The 23,800-nt window shown below is 39.9% G+C and overlaps 1 protein-coding gene across 1 annotated transcript in view; it reads right to left on the bottom strand.

Moving 5' to 3' along the window:
• The window catches only part of exoc4 (exocyst complex component 4), a 96,663-nt gene that overhangs the window by 1,902 nt on the left and 70,961 nt on the right, over positions 1-23,800 (bottom strand). Inside the window, exons 12-17 of the mRNA XM_056748497.1 lie at positions 16,762-16,898; positions 14,988-15,143; positions 12,563-12,741; positions 6,817-6,946; positions 4,861-5,039; positions 4,620-4,779 (exon numbers count right to left, since the gene is read on the bottom strand). Of these exons, the coding sequence (XP_056604475.1) occupies positions 4,620-4,779; positions 4,861-5,039; positions 6,817-6,946; positions 12,563-12,741; positions 14,988-15,143; positions 16,762-16,898 (941 nt within the window). The remainder of the gene's footprint in view (positions 1-4,619; positions 4,780-4,860; positions 5,040-6,816; positions 6,947-12,562; positions 12,742-14,987; positions 15,144-16,761; positions 16,899-23,800) is intronic.

Here is a 23,800-nt window from a genome sequence, read left to right as displayed (position 1 = left end):
AGTAGGCAACTCGCACATGAGTGTGTATACATGCTTGCACAAAGAGCTTACAACTTTCATTTCTGCAGCCGTGGCACATTTGTAACAGGGGCGATAAGAGCAGAATGAGTTTCTGACCCCATCAGAGCACACAGCCCTGAATCTCTCTCTCTCCTAAAGCACCTCTCTCATGCCGCATTACTGAGACAGACAGAAAACACCTTAGCCAGCAGGAACGTTTGTGGCGCTCGCTCTAAACTCCCCTATCAAGCTGGCACACTCTTCTTCCGGAGACTTCTGGCTGCACTTGAAATGAGCCGAAGAGCCCATTTTAAACAATCTCACACTTTAAAAGTGCTCAGCGCAGAGCAAACCGTGGCACACGGACAGTTTTAGCTTGTGCGTGATGAAGTTGGTGTACATGTTGAAGCTGAGACTGTTCTCAGAGAGATATCAAACTACTGTAATACTAAGATGCTTTATGGTCATGATTTCTACTGGGTGCACTTTTGAAATCAAATTCTTTCATTTTTTACCCTCATGTCATTCTAAACCCGTAAGAGTCTCTTTCTTTATGTTGAACACAAAAGAAGGTATTTTGAGAAATGACTCCGTTGTTTTGTGTCCAAACAATGGAAGTCAATGGGAGTCAATGGGGGTCAATGTTGTTTGGTTACCGTCGTAACAGTCATCTTTGGTGTTCAGCAGATGAAAGTAAGGTTTGGAATGACATAAGGGTCAATAAATGATGACGAACTATCCCTTCTCCCTTTTTGTTTGTTTCGGGACATAAAATGATGTGGCTTATTAAACGTGTCATGCTACTGTAAATGATCATACGTACAATTGCAATACAAATGTATGCGTTGTGGAGGTGACAAGAACTTCTATATTTTGGATTCGTGTTGCATACACATGTAAAACATTTAAGTCGAAACACTGCAATGAGACATTAAAAAAATGTAAGCTTATACTCAGTTTCTGGAAGACCAAAAGGGGTTTTGTTGCTATGGAAACCGCAATGAGACCCTAGCTGGAGAGGAAGAGCTAAATAAAAGACAAAACACAGACTTCACAGATCCCCTACCTGTTACTAAGTCGCGTTATCTTCTACTAACTTGAAAATAATTATCTTGTACCATATGTGCCCTCTAAAGCAGTGGTTCTTAAGCGTTTTTGTTGTAAGACCCCCTTTGTGTAGAGTGCTGTGCGGGTCCCCAAATAAAGACTTTTAACTACTAATCTCTTACACGAAGAAGTTTAATGAAACCAAAAACATTTTCAGTTATACAATGCTGGAACATCATTTATTTTGGTTGGTAGGCTTATTTTTCTGATGTTTGATTGCAAAAATGTATTACAAACTTAAATATTTCATAAAATGCCCCAAAATCTGCGGCCCCCCTGGATCCATCTTGGGCCCCCCCAGTCGGAGAACCGCTGCTCGGAAAACATTTTTTTATCAAATATTGAGCTCTATTGGTAAAACAGATTAACATTATTACAAAACAGCTGAGCACACCATACAATGTTTAACCGATTTAATACTCGGACCCAGAAACCCAGGACAAAGTGCCGAAAGTGTTAATCTTAGCAAAAGTGCACCTGCAGGACAGAAAAAGGCCAGCTCCATTAACCTCCATTCATCTCTGACACTGAAAAAACACAGCCATTTATAACAGGCCTGACAGTACAGTGTCCCAGTAACTCTCGTGCCAGGGTGTTAATTCACCAGACCTTCACTGTCTGCTCATTAGTGCTCCAAGCAGAACAATGGAGAAGAGATGCTCACCTAATTTTTCTTGCACCTGCTCACTTCGCCATTAAGATCACAGAGGTCAACATAAAGAAGGCAGCTGGCCAGCTGTTCAGCTGGGACCGCCAGGCCGACCACGAAACGGCGCACTTCATTAAACACGCATTTAAAAAGCGTTTCGCGAAACAGCGGCGAGTTACTAATCTGATTAACTCTCAGTGGCTTTTAAGACCACCTCCTTCTCCTTCCCTTCCAAAATTTCTCTCCCATTAGAAGATAATAAAGAACGGTAACTCGTCACATGTTACCTGCACCTGTGCGTGTGTTTGTGTGGGTGTTTTTTGGAGTGTCATTAAGTTTTAATTAGACTGAACAGTACTAAGAGCACCAAGCAAATTTATGATGCATGCAGCGAAGGACGCTGGGAGATGTATGTTGGCGTGAAGGGAGACTGGAATCAGCACAATTCATTTCCTCCAATTTCCAGCATGTACGATATTAAAGCCATTAGGGCTTCCTTTGTCAGCGCATTCTCAACAACACATTAGTTAGCAGCTGGGAGGAGACAAAGTGCAGGCAAGATGCCCGAAACGGTCCTCTCCATCAAAATAAACACGCACGCCTGTCACCACGGTAACAAACGCTAATGCTTTCCATGCAAAAGTGCATATCGCCTTCCCGGCTGTTCCCTCCCGCTAGACGGGTCCGATTTTCCCGGTAATGGGAACGTCGTGCAGATGGGTTTCGTCAGCTGGTCTGTTTTAAAGTGGGATGCTTGGCTTTGGTCTGCCGAAGACAAAACAGCTGGACGGAAGGAATTATGGGATGGCAAGCGGAACAGGCTCATAAATGGTTTATGGAAAGCGTTGCTGTGCCGCTGCACAATCATATAATGTATCTAGCTGTTGGCTGCCTTGTGCTGATCGTGTGTTTTACAAACTGGTGTCTGATGGGAGTTTGATTGTGCGTGTGAATGCTACTTTTCATGGCATCTTTCCAAGCGAAAGTGAGATTGAAATCATGGAGAAAAGAAAGAATATATATTTACAAGAACACGTTTAGTGACCCCAAACAAGTATTTCTAAACCAAAAATTTCTATCAGGCTTTACTTGTTTAAGAACAAATAAACATGAAAAATAAACAATAATTATATTAATAAAAATAATAATCTTATATCATTATTTAAGAAAATGTGTCCATGAGTAATTGGTTTATTTGTTTTGTTGACTAACAGGATGGGATAAACACACATTAAACAACAGGCTTTTTGTGCGGTTTCATTTTCCGTATACGTTTAGGGACCATTGTATACACAGTGGTACAAAAATAATCTTAGAATCACACACATCACGCACACACACACAAAGAGAAATGCCCTGTCAGGTGCAACTGCGGGTTTATTTAGTGGTTATCGGGAGCACACAGGAGCCAGGGTGTAAACAGACCAGCCCGTCACCTTGACACGGTGGCTAAATGTCATTTTCCAGCGGCCTTTACAAATGCCCTCACTAGACAGGTGCTTTTCCAACGGCATGACCTCTGAACCCCAAATGTCTGTCAACTAGTTGAGAGAGTCTCTGAACTGACAAATTTCCTTTCCTCAATGATCCAGCATTTTCCAATGGAAGAGAGAGAGAGAGAGAGAGAGAGAGAGAGAGAGAGAGAGAGAACTAGGCTAGAGAATATCTGTATGGAGAGGTTATGGGATAGCTTGTTCCACATGTACTCTCATTTTTAATCCTTGATAATTTTATCCATCATGCTTCTTAAGTTAATGAAATACACACACACACACACACACACACAGCAGTCTCCTGCCAGATTTGGGTGACGTTGATTAGACATTTCTGAAGCACCTGCAGGACTCTGGGACATGGTCTGGCTCACTCGAAGGCTTTGAGCAGATGGTATCTGTACTGTATGTGTGTGTGGCAAGCATGTAGTGAAAGTTAAAGCGGTGGGATTTTGCTAGAGGAACCAACATCGGGTCCAAGGTCATCGCAATGAAAACCTTCATAGGGAATCTGCAAATCTGTTTACTCATAATTCAAACTTCAACGTTTTAGTTCCTCTGGTACTGTCCTCTCCACACAACCTACACCCCTCATTTATCAAGACAAATACACTAACTTCTCACTTCAGCCTTCACATTTACAATCAAGCTCTGCAGTGTTAATGCATCATGGCTGTGATTCTCATCACTAGATGGCACTGCGTCCAAAGCCTGCTGCAACTGTGGAATGACGCTGGGTTTGGCCACTGCGCCGTTCGGCGTTAACTCAAATCGATGGTTATTACAGCGTCCTTGGCCCAGTCGCCCACAGCAAGCATTCAGATGGGAGAGCGGCCAACGATTCCCCTCTTCCTCGTGGGCATTTCTCCATCTCTAGCATCACTAGCATCCTTACGTGCTTACATGTCTGACAATGAATCCTGCAACAAAACTACTCAACACATAGCTGCATGTGTGTGGTACATAAGTGAATCTTCATTGTTATTTCATGCTATGTGTAGAGAGAGAGAGAGGGAGAGGGAGAGGGAGAGGGAGAGAGAAAGAGAGAGAATGGATTGTGGATTGTCAATAAGTCAGCGCTATACTAATCAAGGCAAGAAATGCAGCAACATTGATCACCGTTTGTACATGAGAATACACATTAATCTATTTTATTTTACTGCTCTCTCAGTAATATTCACATAAAATGTTGAAAAAAAGAGAATTAAGAGTTAAGAAGCATCAAGAGAATAAATTAAGTTCCCATTTCGTGTCTCAACGGTCCCTAATGCATTGAAATCGAATGACATTTTTCTCCCTAAGTACTGAACCAATGACTTCTTCGTTGTAAGCGGCACGCTCTACTAGCTAAGCTGAAGACGTATTTCTACCTGGCGAAATCCAGATCGGCCTCGCGCGACATGGTGATGTTGGTGAGGTTCTGCTGGAGCACGAAAATGTTCCTGCACATCTTTTTGATGCCCGACTCACTGATGCGCTTAAAGTACTGAGCCCCATTTATCAGGATACAGGAGATCAGGTGACCCAGACCTGCAAGAACAGACACCGTCAGGATGGGAGTGAATAGAAAGAGTTTATGTAAACATGCTGTCAAGGCAGGAGCTCACTCACCCTCAAAAATATACTGGAATTTGTGCTGCTGCAGGCCGGCTCCCATCACTTCCTCTATGGCACTGATGTCTTTATTCAACTTCACCACCAGGGGGTCGTAGTCCATGCTGGCTGCATTGGCCACGATGGCGTAGTTGCCTTGTTTAGCCAGAGGGATCAGATAATGAAAACAGTGGACTCTGAGGGGGAACAGACAACAGGCGGGGGATGATTTTTACAAGACAAATACAAACACAGATTTCAGAATTGCTTGATTGTGAGATTACAGGATTTTGAATTCTGCTTGGATTGTGTAGTACTCTTCCCATCTAAATGCAAATATAGATTTTATAAGCATTGTTTTTGAAGGCACTTTGATGTCAGTGGTCCCGAGATAAACTCAGATAAGCTTCAGACTATAGAGAGTGAATGAACTGGAATGATGGACTGTAATGTGAACCTGTGTTTGTTAAAAATATATATTTGTCCATGGGGTTATAAACCTCAGTATAAGTGCTAGTTTTAATTTAATTTTTTTATTAAGTTTAACATTCACTTCATAAGCTGTTTTATCTAGTTGTTTTATATGCACTATCTTTAGCTTCGTTCTCGTTTTCTAGAATTTTTTTAATTACACATTTAATTTCAGTAAACATAATGTGATTATATTAATATATAATTAGTTTACATTTTATAAATGCTTTAATTTGGCAGTATTTTTAATCGTATTTTGATGCGGTTTTGTACTGTTTGCAACTTTAAGGCACACGACCACAACACTTTTCTTGGATTATTATTTTATTTGATACTATTTTTTATTTACAGTTTTATTTTGACTAAATCATTTATTTAAACTGTATTTTTATTTACTTAAGTGACTAACATTTCTTTATTCTGATGAACACAAAAGAAGAATGTAGGACAGCAAACAGCTCTAGGGCACTTTAAAATGCCATTGTAATTTTTTTACTATGGCAGTCAATGGTGGCCAAGAACTGTTTGACTATAAGCATTCTTTCAAGTTTCTTTCTCTGTGTTCATCAGAACAAAGAAATGTATACAGATTTAGAAAAACTCGAGGGTGAGTATATGATGACAGAATTTTCATTTTTGGGTGAACTGTCCCTTTAAATACCGAAAATAACTATTCCTATATACCTGTACAAATATTACTGTTGTATTGCTTGAAAGTGAATACGAACTTGTTTTCTTTGCAGTATTTGAGGTCTTCTGTTGATCTCACCTGTTTCCAGTGTTTTAATTTACTCTTGGGGTCAACACACAAAAAGTGTCTCAAGTATCTTTTTTTGATAAATGATGTATTTTTATTTCCCTAAACAAAACATTTTCTTTGAATTGTTGTATTAGCTTTCGCTAATGATAATAACCCTGGTGCTTACAGTAGATAAACAGAGAGAAAGTGATACAAACAGAGAAGGTAAAACAAAGAGAGTTTCAGTAATGGCCTCCCGTGGTCCTACCTTCAGCAGCGCTGCAATAAAACCTCCCCCTTCACATTCAGCATTACAAAAGCTTTAAGCGAAGCCGCCCTGCTACCAAACCATAAACCCTACACCGTCTCCTTCTTACCTTCTCTGATGGCTTAATTTACCCTCAAGCACTGTCAGGGGAAATTTGCTTGATGGAAATAGTCAATAACGCGTAGCATGGGGGCTGCCAGTTATTGTTTCCAAATCATAAACAGGATCACAGCTAAACGATATCAGAGAATATTCGGGTGAGCGGGAGGGAGGGCGTGGGCAGAGAGAATGACCTATTGGAGGGGGTGCTGGGCTGACTAAGTGCGGGATGACTGAAGACTAGTTTTAACGGAACGTTTCACTCAAAAATAAACACCTATAGCTTCTAACGATTCAAAAAACACCACAGAAATATCATATCTTTAGAAGTTCTGAAGCAATACGGTTGGAAACAACATCACTGTAGGCACTGGTGAGATGGAGTGGTTTGACCTACCTGACCTCTAGATGCAGAACTAGCAAGCAACGGTCAGCGATGTCCTGGAAGGATCTGGACAGGTCGGTCAACGTCTGGAGGATCTGCTCTCGGCTGCGTACGCTCTCACTGCTTACCTGGGCGTCTGAGTCTGAGGAGACACATAGACACGTATATGAGAGCCCGAGCTATAAGACAAACCCGACAAATGTTCAAAATTGCTTTTTTCTTTTCTGTAGAAGAAAATCACACAGGTTTGAAATGAGATGATGGGAAGGATACACTGTTATATTTTTGGGTGATGTATCCCTTAATCTTGTTCAACCTCTACATAAACTGAAATATATTATTTACCAGCAGTGGTGACGTAAACACCATCACAACCGATCTGCCGCAGTAGTCTGTGTTGTCAATGAGACGTGAGCGCCGGCTGACTATCAAACCGAAAAGAGTTTGTGTGTGTGAGCGCGACACTAGGCGATCAATGAGGCAAGAGAGATGGCGATGGGCACTGACTTCCTGTAAATCTCGGAGGCAAGTCTCTGCATTTCTGAAGGTCACATTCACTTATGCAGAGAAGCACAGGTGTGTGTGCGTGTTTGCCGTGCTGATGGATGCTGACATGGCCCTGGGTCCCTCATGTTTGTTCAAGATGATGGGCACTGCCACGAGGCAATTACATACATCCACACGGGTCACAGTCAAAAGACATGGAAAGAGACACTGTGTGTATGTGTGTGCTCATTTTGCAGTGAATTACCGTCTGTCTGTAACTCTTAGCTCAGAAAGGTCTGCGGGAGATAAGGGTGCGTTTGGCATGGAGGATTTAAAACGCGTGAAGACAAGAAGTGCAAACACAGACGGGATGACCAAGTGCGAGATTAGACGCTCGGGGCCACCGGGGACCGATGCTTCATTCTAAAGAGCACAGAGAATTCCCCTGATATGACGTCCTGTGCTTAATAGAACTGTCAGCCCAGAGTCACAAGCAAGTTGTCTGCTTCGGGTCCAAGAAACCTCAAACTTCATTGCATTCTTCCTGAAACTCTATTTAAAGAAACTGAATGTTATTTATTGAATCTATTTGTATGAATTCTTCAAAGCACCACACAAGACATGTTCTGCTGCTCTTTTGCCTAATGTGGGATTCTTCCGTGGAATATTAAAGCATATTTTGTTCTTGTTGGCTTTTTTTATTCATATCACAATGAATGGTGACTGGAGCTTGCAAAATTGTAAGAACTGATCTTTATGATTTCTGTATGATTCCGACACATCATAAGAGTAAAACTTTTGTTTTCCAAATAATGGAGTACAAACATAAATGTTTTCTCATAGTATGAAGTTCAAATCTTTATCGTTCCAATGCATTAGTGTCACTTAACTAAGCAGACAGTTCCAAGTTTGAATTACTTTGGACTCTCAAAATAACAAATCAGAGTCTGTTCCTCACATAATGCTATTGTATGGTTTCAAAAGACTAAAGTAAGTAAATTGACCATTTTTTATGGTATTATTATGCGGTTTTGTACTTTTTGGAACTTTAAAGCACATGGCCACTACGCTTCTCTTGTATGTAAAAGAGCAAGATTATTAATTTTATTTTATTAATTTTATTTACAGTTTTATTTTGTCTTAATAAAATTGTATTTTCATAAGATATTTTGAACAATGTATGACAGAAAACAGTTCTTGGGCACTTTTGAATAGCATTGTAATTTTGTTCTACTATGGCAGTCAATGGTGGCCAAGAACTGGTTGGTTATAAGCGTTCTTCCAAGTACCTTTCTCTGTGTTCATCAAACGAGGGTGAATATACGAACCTTCCCTTTAAATACCGAAAAGTAATCTGTAATCTTGATTTTTTTTATTTTCGAAAATAAACGTCAGCGCCACACGTTTTAAATAATTAAAAAAATGCTAATGTAGACTGCTTCGCGGTCCTCTCCGGAGTTGAGATAGGATCTTTTTTAATCAATTTCAGTCTCTGCACAGACAATCAAAGCAAAACTATTTTACCACTTGAGTGCAGCCAGAAAAATATACATTTAATTATTTTTGTAAATTTGGAAATCAACCCTTAGTGAACGCCATGACTCTTGATTTTCCAGAGTGTTCCAATCTATTGGAAGCCAACACTGCACATAAATTAACCTGCATATTTGAATCATGTAGTTAGTGTGAATCTTGTCCATGTTTCTTAACAAGTGTGCTCATGTATACACATACCAACTGTCAATATACGAGGGAGCGTATGCTACGTTACGCCACGCAGTGGCATGTGGCAAACCATGGCTGCTCTGTTGAAACTCCGCCTGTGCCAGACCCCCTGCCCCGGGCCCCTCACAGGGGCTGTGAGAGAGCGATGGGACCCCCAAGCTTCATCTAACGCGATGCCATGATCAAGGCCGCGCTGCAAGGATCCGCCAATTTAGAGTGGCAAACAAACTGGCATATCCCCCATGACCCCCAGCTCTTTTCTACTAAAGCATAGGCTTTTAAATTTGTTTCATAGGCTCTTGCGTAGATCTGTGTCGTGCGCTCGAGTCGAGCTGATCCAATTATTTTCAAATCCTATCTCGCCTAAGCGTCTGTTCGATGCCATCTGCGAGAGGCTGGCACTCATAAAGATGGAGAGGGAGAAGGTAGATCAATCATTCTCTGGTACACAGCCCCATCTAACTGGCTGTCGGGGTGATGATAGTTAAAGCCCAAAAACTGCTGCTGAAAAACCGCATCGCCTCGACCGCATGCCTCCCGCTGGCTGCGAAACGCAGAGGTCTAATAAGCAAGATATCTGACCTCTGCAGTACCAGAGAAGATAGAGAAACGAAGAGAGAGATAAAGACAGAAGCCTCATGAATGATGCATGTGATTGGCTGAGAGCGTTAATTATTCGTCTGCTGTAACAGCGGCAACATCTGCAAGGGGGAGAGCGTGGACACTGTCTGCCTGTGACATTTGACCTCACCGCGTCAGCGCCACGACTAAGCCTCCAGGACAACGACTGGGAAGAGGGAGGTGGAGATAAAGGAAGAAAAAATGTGAAGCTACTCCAGAAATTAAAACATGTATCCACACACTTTATGCTAATAGATGGAAAACAGACCTTTACAGCTGCTGATAAAGATACTTTCAGAAACTCCAAAATGACCTAAGACTCTCTTTCTCCCAGGCATTAAAGGCTACAGACGCTCCTGTTCAGAGATATGAGAAAACAGAATCTCCTGAGAGCCTTGCGGTATGAAAGCAGATGATGGATTTGGTGAGCTTCTGAAATGAGGAAAGCTGTTTTTACAACACTTTTGTCTTTTTGCCCTGTCATGCCAGCTAGGTCAGAAGGTTGAAGCCCCTGCTCAAGGCCACAAGGGCAATGGCCGAATAAAGACCCAGAGGTAAAACAACCCAGGGTCAAAGGACAAGTTAGTTCCTTCTGGAGCCATTTATTGGTGATTTTTTTTTTAGTTTTTATCTTAAACAGACTGAGATCATTAATCAATATTTTTCACATGGACCACCATGAAATGATATTATGGTGAAGGTGATATGTTAATAACTATATTGTATTTTGAACCTATAACTCTGCATACTATAGACATCAAAGTATGTAACAAAAGCTACATTAAAATAATTTTACTTATACCCTTCCCACAGTTCAAAGGGGTTAGACCCTCCAAAGACCTTCCAAAAGCTGTAAGGCCCCCATATTCCTTTTTTTGTTCATATGAATTATGTGCACTCCCGCATGAAAAAAATACTTTTACTATAGGAAAAAATGCACAATACTAAACTGAAGTATACTAAATTTTATTTATTTACTATCCTAATACATTCGAATACTATATAATACTACAGTAATTATACTATAGTACATTTTCGAGTATACTACAGGATTTGTTTTCATGTGGACTGCCACAAATTAGAACAATTGTTGGCATGGTAAGATGATAATACATATAATGCATTTGTATCTATTACACTGCATATTGCTTACAAATTACATCATAGCTACATAGTTACTAAGCGTTCAGACCGCCATCGCTAGTCTCTCGCTAGGTCGTTAGAAGGCGTTCCTAGCTTTGGTTGCTCTAGTAACATCTTTAAACAAACCATGCAGTGACAGATGAGAGACAGATGACTTTTGGTAGTCGCTTTGGAAAGTCGCTCAGCATTTGCACGTTGCTAGACACGCCCACTTCCTGTCACCAATGGTCACTCCTGTCGCCAGCTCTTCATTGAAATCATGACGATTTTGTCTCTGACGGTCTGAACAAATGTTTTTGCAGTACTCAGCCAAGCTTCACAAATTTTGTGTGGCATTTGATGGGACAAATGTAAAAAAATGTCCCAATTCCTATATTTTTACAAATATGAACATTCCCCAAAGGAAAGTTTTGCTCACTTTGGGGTACCAAATTGTCCCCAAAGTATAGTTAAGTGGACACACACAAAGTCTCTCATTCTACACAGCCAATCAAAGGCCATCGATATCTATTCCAAAAAAAGGACTGGAAGCAGGATCAAATTAAGATCACATTAAGATTCAACACAATGATGTTGAACAGCAGACAGCAGGTTTATCAGACGCATCTTATCGCCAAGGTCTGAGTGTTTGTTTTAGTCGAGACAGCTAAACCTTTAGATTAAACTCACTGAGCGATGCCGACAAGCCTCAATGTCCATCAGCCAAACACCCAACAAACACCGCCTTCACCTCAAGGCAGCATCAGGTACATAAAGGATGTCTCTTCCTGACCAAGGTGGGCCTACGTTATACAAAGACAAGGGCAAAGAAGCTGTCTCTCCCTAGGAACTCTCTTCACTCCATCCACTTCAAAACTCGGTCTCTGTTGGCGAGACATTGTTTAATCTCCCCCACATTACACTGGCAAACGTGTATTAGTCTGCAAGACAAGACAGGAGAAAATGACTTGTTCATACCTGACTGGCTCCATAATATAAAATCCAATTTGAGGGGGGGTTACAGAGATAAGGGTTTCCGTCGGCGACGGTCCCATCAGCTCGGCAAACACTAAATAATGAACAATGCTGAAGCTGTCCCGCCATGATAAAACACTCCATTACGGCTTCTGCACAGAACTAATGGTAATTACACCACGTCCTCCACTGCGCTCTTATTGAATTTTTATCTGAGTCGCTCTGAAGCCGTCTTCACCCAAGAACCTGCAATAACAATAGTTTTTAAATAGCTTATTTACCGTTTTGGTAGTGAAAGAAATGGAGGAAATTGGAAAGGTATTGTGGGAAGTTTAAGTTATGTGGTTGAGGTGACGTCACACACTCGGCGGTGATGTTTCAGTGAATCCTAGAAGTGAAGCTGAATATTCTGTTTAAACGAGATATGTACTCATTTAATAGCTTGAGCATCCTCCGGGAAAGTACCGTTTGCTTTGTTTTGGAAGAAGGGAGCTGGTTTATAGCTGATCAAAATACCGCCACGTCCCATAAACAGTTTGACGAAATGGTTCACCTTAAACAAAAATTCAGTCATCATTTATCCACCCCCATGCCGTGGAACACAAAACAAGATATTTCGAGAAATGTCTCCGCGGTTTTATGTCCATACAATGGAATTCAATGGGGGTATATGTTGTTTGGTTACCAAAGTTCTTCAAAATATCTTCTTCTGTGTTCTGCCGAAAAAACTAAGTCGTACAGGTTTGGAAAGACACAAGGGTGAATAAATGGTGAGATTTTCATCTAAAAACACACATACGCAACTTCTGAAACAGACACACAAACTCACTTGAGCTTTGGGTGAGGTTGCTTAAGAACCCCTTGAGGCGGCAGGCGAGCCACTCCATGCTCTCCTGCAGGTTAGCGAGAGCCTTCAGATCACTCACGTCCCTCAAAATCTCATTCTGAGGAATCAACTTGTCCCCCAGATTCCCCGTCAAAACTTCAGACTCCTTAGCGAACGCCGCCCTGTGAAAAGCAGAGAGAAACCATTCCAATTTCCAGCCTCATAAAAGCTTCAAAGCGTTTTATCATTATTCTCAATGCATCCCCTGCTAAAGGTGGTCGTGGAGTTGACACAGACGGATTTAAATAACAGCTCAACAGAAAAGAAGCCGTCTGAAGTTAATTAAACAAGTGCTTGGAAGAAAAGTGGCATTTTATAGGGCAAAAGTTTTAAGTTAAAGGTCCAGTATACGAAATTTAGCAGCATCTAGCGGCCGAATTTGGAAATTGCTACCAACAACTAACTCCACCCCTGTCTTTCGAAGCACTACGAAGGCTGACACAGGACTTAGATGTTGTCACGTTTTTACTTTTTAGCCGAAGGAGATAACATATTTACGAAACGTAAATTTATGCAACTACCAATTTGGGGTTTATAGTTCCTAACAGAGTAATAGAAGTCCAATAAAGATGACGTGAGGTGCAGAATTAATGTAAAAGGTCTACAGGGGCAACACACGGGCAGTAAAACTAAAAGGGGGCAGAAAGTGGAAGCAGCAGGGGCAGCAGAAGTCTTAAGGGCTAAAAACGCTGACAGGGGCGTGCATGAGTTTTTTTCCTGTGCCGGGCACAATAGTGCTGGCACTCCCTCAGTACTGGATTCATGCCAAATGCCCACATCAGTACTAATGTGTATTTAAAAAAGGCTTTCCCAGCCTCCATTTCTCAAAACCTCAGCACAATTCCACGACAACGCATGAAGACACTCATCTTCATATTAGGCGATCCGCATTAAGGTGAAGGATATTAAAACAAATCTCTATTTGCTCTGACCTCAGTCTCCACAGGTCTGTAATGAACGTGGAAATAAATCCATGAGGCTAATTTCCGTAAATCTGTAAGATAAAAAGCAACATGTATTGAACGGTGGACTTTTTAACAAGCTTTTATCGCTCGGTATAGGATTGCCGTACACGTGTTGTAATCCCTTTTTAGCTGATGAAACTGTCAGGGTCATTTATATGATAAAAGCCTCTGCGGCGGCGTTTAGCTTTCAACAGGTTCAATAGATTGGCTTTTCTGTCCCACATAACCGGTTCATTTATTTATTGTAAGATTGCAGGGCCCTGTATCCAGACCGACGCTGGTGCACTTTCAGGGCAATTTTGATAAAAATGGAGGTCCCCACCTTCTAGTCCAAACGCAGTTTTTCTCATACTTATGTCTTCTTTAATTCAAGCGAGCACTTGAGAGGAAATCAGACAGGGAGAGAACGAGAGAGCAAGAGAATTGAAAATAGAGTTGTGTGTGTTTGTGTGTAAGGGGATGGTGGAACGCTCTTAAATGAGTGAGTCTCCAGTTGAATTTGTTCCTGTTTAAGGGTATGAGGGCCAAATTTTATCCCTTGATAATTCCTGACTCTGGTTGAATAATACCCAACTAAAAATAACATCATTTTGTTAAAGAATAAAAACACAATTTTTTGTAAACAGAACGACAAAAGTGTGTTTGTGTGCATTTATGGATCTATTTACATAAAGAAATAGGCCTGTCGATTTGTTACACACCGCATGTCCTCCGGAAAATTTAACTATGTTTCATTTATACCTGCTTGGATGTGAGCTGTTATCTGTGTGACTGTGTTTGTATAGACTGTGTGCACTCGGATGAATCTGTGTGGTGAGCTCACATTGGGGACAATGCATTTGTATGTGTATGGGTCAATGACAAATAAGAAAATGTCAGGTGGTGCGACCATATATTAATTTAAAATAATATACATTTAATGTATTTAGCACTGAGTATTTTTCCCCTCATATAGAAGAAATTTAACATAAAATCATGCCAAAATATTTTATTAAGAATTTTATTGAGAAAATTAACATTTATTTCTCAGTTTTGTTCTCTGTTTGTATGTTCGGACGGTCGCACCACCTGACATTTTTGGTCTTTCAAACACCAAAACTCAAAAAATCTATTGAATTTCAATAAAATGAAAAGGGTTTCTTATAAAGGACATATTGTAGATCCATTTGATATATGACATGTATTTATTCAAATTCTTTTTAGGAAAATAATGAATTTGGACACAAAACAGGTCATTGACCCGTATATGTGTGTATCAACGGTGAGAGCCATAATCACAGTCTTATATCATGGCATGAGTCATTTAACTCAATGGTAACTGTATAAAACTGAGCACTTTTGTTTTTTTAAATAGCCTTTGTGCCACAAATCTGTTGTTGTGTGTATTAAAGATGTATTCTTACCGTGTGAAGTCCTCTTCCTCCTCTCTCTTCTGTCGGACCTGTCTCGGTTGGGTCATGCTGGCCCAATTGGGCAGCGACTGCAGCAGGCGGCTGATATCTTCATCTTTAGCCCAAGACGCACTGATGATCAGCTTCTCCTCAGACTGAACGATACCTCTTCACACAAACCACACAATACTTTAAGAATCTTGCTTAGATATCTTAAAGTAAAAAAAAAACTAATGCAACTCTTTTTGTTCAGTTCTTGTTTTTAGTTGTCTTAATCCAAAATAGCAAAGACAATACAAAAAAGATTGTTAAAAGAAAGCATAATGTAATTGTTCCAAGCAGGATTTGAACTGGCCACGCCCACATTAGCACCAAGGCTCAACGATTCAAAACACGACCTTTACGCAGGGACACACCCCTTAACCGTTATGCCAAACAGATTCTTATGCTCGCCAAATAGTAAAAAAGTGTCCTCAAACTTACTTTCTCACATTTTAAAGTACTGCAATGAACTACTGAGCTGTTAAGCATTAATGGTTTGTTAATGACTAATTAATGGAAGTTATCATGAAACACTGTTGAGAGCTATATAAGGAACGACGCTTGTGATTGGCTGAGGGCTTTGTTAAGCTCCATTTCATGCTAATGTCGCAAAAAGTGCCAAAGTAGCAAAACGAACGCAATTTCAGATTAATCCTTTTACTATGACATAAGCAGGCCATTAAAAGTGTGCACTGGGTGACAGCTGAACAGCGCTCCACAGAACGGCTCTGATGACACGGCTAGGATCGCGAGAGCTCGGATGAGTGAACTGTTTTTGTCTGCGATGCTCAGATTGATAGAACAGATCATGTAGAAAGTAATGCGGCGTAAGAACAAAGAGAACGTGTCAGGAAAGAGACAGATTGGTGGGCTGTGATTATTGTGTGAGGAAATGGCTTCTACTGCACTTTTTTCCCATGACTGAGCTCAGTTCAGACCCCGCGCTGACTTACACATATGTGTGCGGACACACAGTCACAGTCTTTGCTTAAATACACGAATGGACCGATCATCCGTATGCAAACACATGCGCGTTACGCTTTGACACATAGTATGCTGTCTAACATGGTCCTTGGGGGTTTCTTTTGGGTAAAATTTCATAGTACCTGTAGTTCATCTTTTGTTGGGGGATGTTTTTAAGTATCTTTGTGTTATGGAATGCAATAGACGGTTGTATTAATGTCTGTAATGTAACGTTATTGCGTTCAAGAAAGTATTATCACTTGTCATGGAATATTCTATTAAACACAGCATTTTTAATTTAATGACATGTGTTATTAAATATGTTTTACAGCAGTGGCTAAAGCTTATATACAGCTGCGGAAAAATGTGTAGACCATTTCAAAATATTTAACGTTTTTCTGAATTTACTATTTATCAATGTGTTTACTGTAGGCAATATGATCATTTTTGTATCATTTTGTGAACAATTCAGGTTGAAATAACAGAAAAGATGCTCTGTATTTTTTCAGACCTCAAATAATGCAAAGAGAACAAGTTCACTTTTAAGCAATACAATATTTGTACATGTATTTAGGAAAAGTTATAAAAATATTTTTCAAGCGATAACCTTGCCATGCTGTCAATCTTTCACATTGCTGTTGGATGGCTTAATGTCACTCCTGAGGTTTGATTTAGTTGGCTCAAATGGCCACAATATATCTAGAAATGATGATTAAATGTATTTGGAATGGTCTCTTTACTTCACTAAATATTACGATTACGTGTAATGTTGTTTCATTACCTGTAAGCCGAATTGCAGATCTCCTTGTACTCCTTGAGTTTGTCGCACACCATCTCTAGAAACTGGTTGGAATATGCGCTGAGATCCTTCATCAGACTCATCAGATCTTGAATGGACTTTTCCACAACTACTGTATTCTGAAAGCAGACACGCACGACCGGTTATCATCTGAAGCTCGAGCATCACCTCCATACTTTCCCATGAATTAGACTTTTGCTTCAGAGACCTAAGTTGTTAACTTAGAAGTGCACTTCAAAATAAGCCCCCATTGACTTTCCATAGTCCTTTTTATTCCTACTATGGAAAGTCAATGGGGGCTTATTTTACAGTGAACTACTCCTTTAAGGTGCAGGAGAGCTTCTGGTATGATGCCGGGGTTAAATTTAAGGTTAAGAGAAGGTGAACAGTTCAGGTCCCACCTATAAAGGATTGCAAAAGACCACAGCCTGCTACAGTCTATCAGCTCAATTGCTCTCTTTGAGCGAACACATCAAATAGCCCTAAAAGCAAACTGTATCAAAACCCTCCATTCACTTGTCAAAGCATGATGGTCCTGCAGTTACAAATATAGCAGCGCAATACAGCGTGTTTATGTGACAAATGTATATCCATGGGTATAATATTGCGTGTGTGTGCAATGACAACAAACATCAAAGAATGACTGGTGTTATGAACCATACAGAAGAGGGAAATCGACACCGTCAATCTCCGCCCACCAATGAGAAACAGCGCTCCGCCACCCCCTCTTCCTCACTTCCATTTAACTCCCTTCTCAAAAGGTAATAACGCTAATAGCCAAGCAACCCTCCCATCACCCCGTCATTCAAACCAGATCCCGACGTTTAAACACGGCGAAACCATCCGGTGCCAAAACAAAAGAGCCCCGGGCATTTGCATAACACCCGACGCTTGGCCACAGTTCTGAGAACAGTGGTGGCTGATTGAAATCGACGGCTAGCAACACGCATCTGGCAAGAGAACAGTGTGGCATTGGCACTAAAGATCTGTTTAATTGGACCCAGCACCGACTCAATAACAAAACCACCCAAGGCACACGATGACCCATCCTGCCCAGCAGGGGGCGGCGGCTTTGCCCCGAGTAGTTTGTTGTTATTAGTGCATTGCTTAAAATGTGACGTACAATCTGTTAATTCACATATCAATGCCTGCTGTTTGCACCCCCTGCCAGAGCCCAGGGGCGGAGGGGAAGCTAATGATCCGTGGCACTGCCTTGGCCCATCGAGCATCCTAGCAGTCAACTGCAATGGGAAACCGGAGGGGGGTGGGGGGGAGAAACGACTCGGCAGGGGAACACGAGTCCTCAAAGTTGTGCCCGTGGTCGTGCTGTAACAAGCCCATCATTGGTGTAGTGTGTTGGGTTTTAGCCCTTTGAGAATCCAACAACATATGAACAAATAAGAAAACAAAATGGTTCGCATAAAATATATGAAATCATGCAAAATGTGTTTGACTTTTGTGATATTTCACGAATGAATCATTGAGCAAATGCACTGAAACGGACATCAAATCTAACTTATTGACTTGAACATCCAAAACCGATTGCAATTGTAATGAGGTTTAAATTAGAGATGATATTAAAATATCATAGTCTTGCCGCTCTCATGCTCTCAAGTGTGAAACTGGCCTACTGCTGCGCTTGAGAAAACTTAATGACCAAATAAAATCATTAAATCCACTGCAATATTCATGTTATTGGTTCATTTTCAATGCCAACAAAATACCATATTTATAATAATTATCATAAATCTGCGGAGAATGACCAGATATCAAAAACATAGGATTTGATTCTCACTTCCATCGTTTGCTGAGCTCGATATTTCCAAGTAAACAAAGTCTCCGAGCTCCATTATTCAAGTAACAAATGCCCTGGTGCTCTGCGGCACATGTCTAATTCTCCTCATTTAACACACTCATTCGTCTTAGCCCCAGAAATCATTATAAAGTAATCAAGTTTGAGAGAGAGGAGAGATGGAGAGACCACCGCTAGAAAGACAGCGAGAGCTTTGCAGACGAATTTCGAGAGAGGTTCTCTTTGCAGGCAAAATTTTTCTCTCTTCTAACTATTTAAATGTCATACTGTATCATGGGAGGTTTGAGATCTGTTCCCTTCTGTTGGCTTTTCTCGGTCTCCTGACCCATTCTTGCCCCATTCACACTACAGAGCACCTCTGAATTCTTACTGGAGTGTAGCAAGCGCTCTTGACTACACTACTGCGTCACTTTACCGAAGTTTTAAGGAGAGCCGGGTTGAGCACAGAGAACTTTACACATACACACACACACACACACACACACAGGGAGATAGTAGAATAAGCAAGTAAAAACCAAAATCACTACACACGCTGGAAGGACATTACATGGAAGGGTAATAGTGATAAGAATGACAGAGCTTATCGTAATGGCTGCCATCTAAATAGGGATGTGCAAAAATATACAGTACAGCTCATTTATCTCTTATTTATACCTCGTGTTGACAAGTGGATTTACAATGTAGCAACTAAAACCGTGAAATACAGTTATAATAAAACATAGTTTCAACAGTTTTTCCCTTATATAAAAATAGGATAATCATTTTATATACACTATCATACTCATATGTCATACTGTTGAGTTGAGAAACAAAAGATTGCAAAACCTACACTCAGACAGTTGCTCAATAATTTAAATGCAATCTTTATGTTTGCCTCTCTAGCGCCATCTCTGTTTGAAATATAAAACTGCATGTATCCTTAAAGGGTGAAAACTCTGTGATGTTCCAATCTGTATAAATGTCTTTGTTTGGTTTGTAACAGAGAAAGATATATTGGACGATTGCTTGTAAACAAACACTTCTTGGACCCCATTGACTACCATTGTAGTATTTAAAACAAAAAAAGTTATGAATTGCAGTTGCACCAATATTCTTAGTAATCATTATCCCGCTTATTACAAGGCTACTTGACACATGACATAAAAACTGGACATGAAATGTGAATTTGAAATATTTGTTTACAGAATGAAGACCTTCCGCGAGGAAAAGCCATTTACTTTCGGTTTTAAGGTAAGAAACGGCATTCAAATGTCACGAGCAGGAAATTTAGTTTAATCATTTGTAAATATAATCTCATATATGTTATTAAAAGACATTTATATTTCATTTGTCAAAAATACATTTAAAATGATTTATACATCCGGTTTACCGTGTACCGTTTAAGTTGTAATCTGGGAATAACAAACCTGCAAATGTTGCGACTGGCCAATCAGAATCAAGCATTCCAATGAGCTGTGTAATAACGCATGTTAACAAATGCCTCATTAAAAAACCTTACGGTTGTAAAGTGTTACCAAAACTTCTTAACAAAAATTTTTTTTTGCAGCTTGGAGGGGAAACTTAACTCTTTCACCGCCATTGACGAGTTATCTCGTTATTACGGCAATCAGTGTTTGTACTGTTGGGAAAAACACCATGGGTAAAAGTACAGAATCCCAGAACCTAGAATGTATATGTTTAGCGGCTTTTAATGATTGTTCTGAGTGTAATCTGAGCGGAATCTTTGACAAATACGTTGATTATCTCAGCTGTTTAATCAAAGTGATGCATTTTTTAAGAAACCTACCCACATCTACGGAGTGATAAAAAACTAGTAGAATACGGTTTCTTTTGTTTAAAAGCTGATACTCTGTTCTTTCATTAGACATATTGTTTGTCCATATATTCTATACAGAAAATTTACTGTGAGCCATTGAACTTGTAAAAAAACGCTGGCGTAGGCTGGCAACCTTTTTTTAAAAAGGCTAGCAGCGAATCAGTTAATGGCTCAATAAGACATGCACTGATGTCATGATATTGGTGATGATAACATCTACACATTTTTTGTGATTATGCTTTAAAGAGCACAACAAAATGATTGCAAATGAAATAAACAGTTTTATATCCACAATGCATTATATACCGTGTAATTATCGTCTCACCCTAAATCCAAATCTCTCCCAAGTAGAGCTCCAGAACAAGATAAAGTATAAGAGAGTAGTTTCGGCTCAACTCAACCAGAACAGTCGATCGATCTACAGACAGGAATGGAACTTGACAGCAAGCTCTCTCCATATAGTTCAACTTTAGCTACACAAAGGCTACTGTAGGGAAATAATCCTATTTAGTATGGAAGCTGGACGGACATTGAGATGACCGTGTGTGTGTGTGTGTGTGTGTTTAAAGGCGGTTCGCGGGCCATGGGTTTTCTCCATTAATCCCGCTTTGACCTCACAGCACAAAGTTCAGAGCATTTAACCCAAATCGTTCCAGCATTTCAATTACACCACAACACAGACGCACACACTCTAGTGAAGCATAAACTCACACACACCTACACGACCTATACAAGCGGGTTACAAATGCAAACATTTATACAGTCCTACATGACAGCAAAGATAGTATTAGCATGATCAGTTGCAAATTAACTCTCAACATGATTGTTCCCAAGTGTGAAAGACGTGTACATACACTCAACCCACTCCAGGGTAAAGGGGTGCAATCCATGAGAAGGGCCGTGGTGTGACAGTTCATTTATCACTGTCACTGTGGCCGTGCACCAGCGAGACCCGCAGAGGCGCACGCACGTGCAAACATGACCCTGCCACTCAACCGCATCATGGCCGCAATGCACGGACAGATGTGGACACATGAGGCCGTCTCTCTTGATACACTGTCACATGCATATGTAGACATCACTTTGTTTTATAAATAATGTAATAGTGGCAGTTATGAGGGGTCCGGAAGGATGCTGGTCGTGATAGCAAATGGTGAAGGTTTTTCATGAATATTAATGATTTAACGCATAAATCATTTTAAGGATGGATTAAAAAGTCGATGTGATGCAAGGTTATTGTAGTTTCCTAAAACTAAAACTAAAACTGTTCAAACATTTCTATCAAATTGAAATTAAAACAAACTTTTGAAAAACCTTCAATAAAAAAATGGAATAAAGTTAAAAAGTAATCAGTCTACATTTCATTGATGTACTTTTTACATAAAAATGTAAAATGTTGATACACTAAACAAAAATAAAACTACAAAAAATATTTTAAACTACAATAACTAAATGTAAAAATAATTAATAAATAATAAAAATGTATATCATGAAATGCAAATATAAATAATGGAATATAAAAAATATAGACAATATAAAATATTTGATTAAATTATATAAATGTATAACAATATAAAATTATTTAATATAAAAAAAATGAAGTAAAATAAATAAATAATAAAAAATAAACACATATAATACAATAATAACTGATGTGATGTAATTTTTTCACTAGCAGATTAGGTGAAGTCAAAACTTAATTGTGAATAGTACTTAAAAATGATTTGAACTTCAATTTTTCACAATACATTCATTCTTAACAATGATTTAATCAGGTGAATGAATTTATGAATGAACAAATCGGTTGTGCTGAATCATGTTATATGTCCTCAAACAAACTTTATGTATCTACATTTACATCTGTCACTGTCAGTAATGGGTCAGTGAATAAATACATTCAGCGATTGAATAATAAATATAATTTGCTGGTCCAGTGGTAACAGTTTCACTTTTGGTGCAAAGGTTTCTGGGTTTTAATTCCCCCGGTGACCTTTTGTCCCAACAATCCAAACTACAGCTGTCCATCACTGCATGTATATCAGCTGCTAAAACAAGTTCATTTTTTGGAAGAAAAACATCACTGCTGTCACTTCGAACCATGGTTGACAACCACAAAAAGTGCTGAGTAAAGCATTAAAAACAACCAACTCTGTGCCGAATCACCTCTCATTATAACACAAAATCGTACACTGCAAAAACTCGCCATCTAAGTGTGAAATTGTCATTAAAATCTCTCTCAAAACTCACTGAGTTGGTTTTAGATCTATGTTGATGGGAAGCACAAGTCAAACACGTGCACACGACGCGGAACCGAACATAAGCCTGTCATCGCTTGTATGGTGCGGTGTGTGAGTGACGAGTTTGAGCGATGAAGCAAGCAGAGCGGAACTAAAGCGCCAAGACTGCACTTCCTGCTGCAAATCCGCTGGCAACTGGATTAAGTTGAATTCATTAGGAGTGATTTAAATAAAGGTACATTGGCTCTGCGTCTCTGGGGGAGAGCTGATTACTGAACATATGAATACGAGCATGTTCAATCCCAACGTAAATCCATATTCATCACGGGCACTCTTAGAATCAAAGATGCATTTGTGTGCATGTGTGATGCGTGTGTTAGGTTCACAACCACTTTTAGTCCTCACTTTTAGTCTTAACCAAAGTAAGCCGGCTTTTATTGATTGTTCTGTAGGCTTGAATTAAAGGTCCAGTGTATGAATTTTACCTGCATCTAGTGGTGAGGTTGCGAAATGCAACCAATGGCTCACTCCGCCCCTCCCTTTCGAAGCACAATAGTAGCTGATAGAGGACTAAGATGTCGTCACGTTTTCGTCTCTTTCCCCGAAGGAGATGACATATTTACGAAACGCGTTCTGTAGCAGTTTGTCCGTTTAAGGCTACTGTAGAAACAACATGGTGAATTCCATGTAAGGGGACCCGCGGTGTTTGTAGATAGAAATAACTCATTCTAAGGTAATAAAAACATAACACAGAATTATGTAAGGTCTTTATAAACCTTGGAGGAATATTATATTATATTGCATTTCTGTCAATAGTAAATTGCAAGAAATTACAGATTGGACCTTCAAAAAACTGATTCATGATGGAGACTATAAGCAGCACTTGGTAGAATAGCAGCTACAATAATCTACAACATTTTAGGACTGACAGGTTGTTGGACAGTCAGTATAATGTCAACATTGTGTAGATTCTCCTCACACATCTTCTAACAACACTTATTTCAGTCTCTCTCTATTTGCTACCACCAAAGTCGTAGAGTCTTCACTTTAGCATACTCCTATAGCTCGATATAAAACCATCATCAAATCTTAAATTTCATCATCAATCGCATACACACATACACAGAAATAAAGCCATACGGGAGGAACAAGCAA

Source organism: Triplophysa dalaica, chromosome 5 (assembly GCF_015846415.1).
Source record: "Triplophysa dalaica isolate WHDGS20190420 chromosome 5, ASM1584641v1, whole genome shotgun sequence".
Lineage (NCBI taxonomy): Eukaryota > Metazoa > Chordata > Actinopteri > Cypriniformes > Nemacheilidae > Triplophysa > Triplophysa dalaica.
This window is presented reverse-complemented; position numbering and strand designations above follow the sequence as displayed.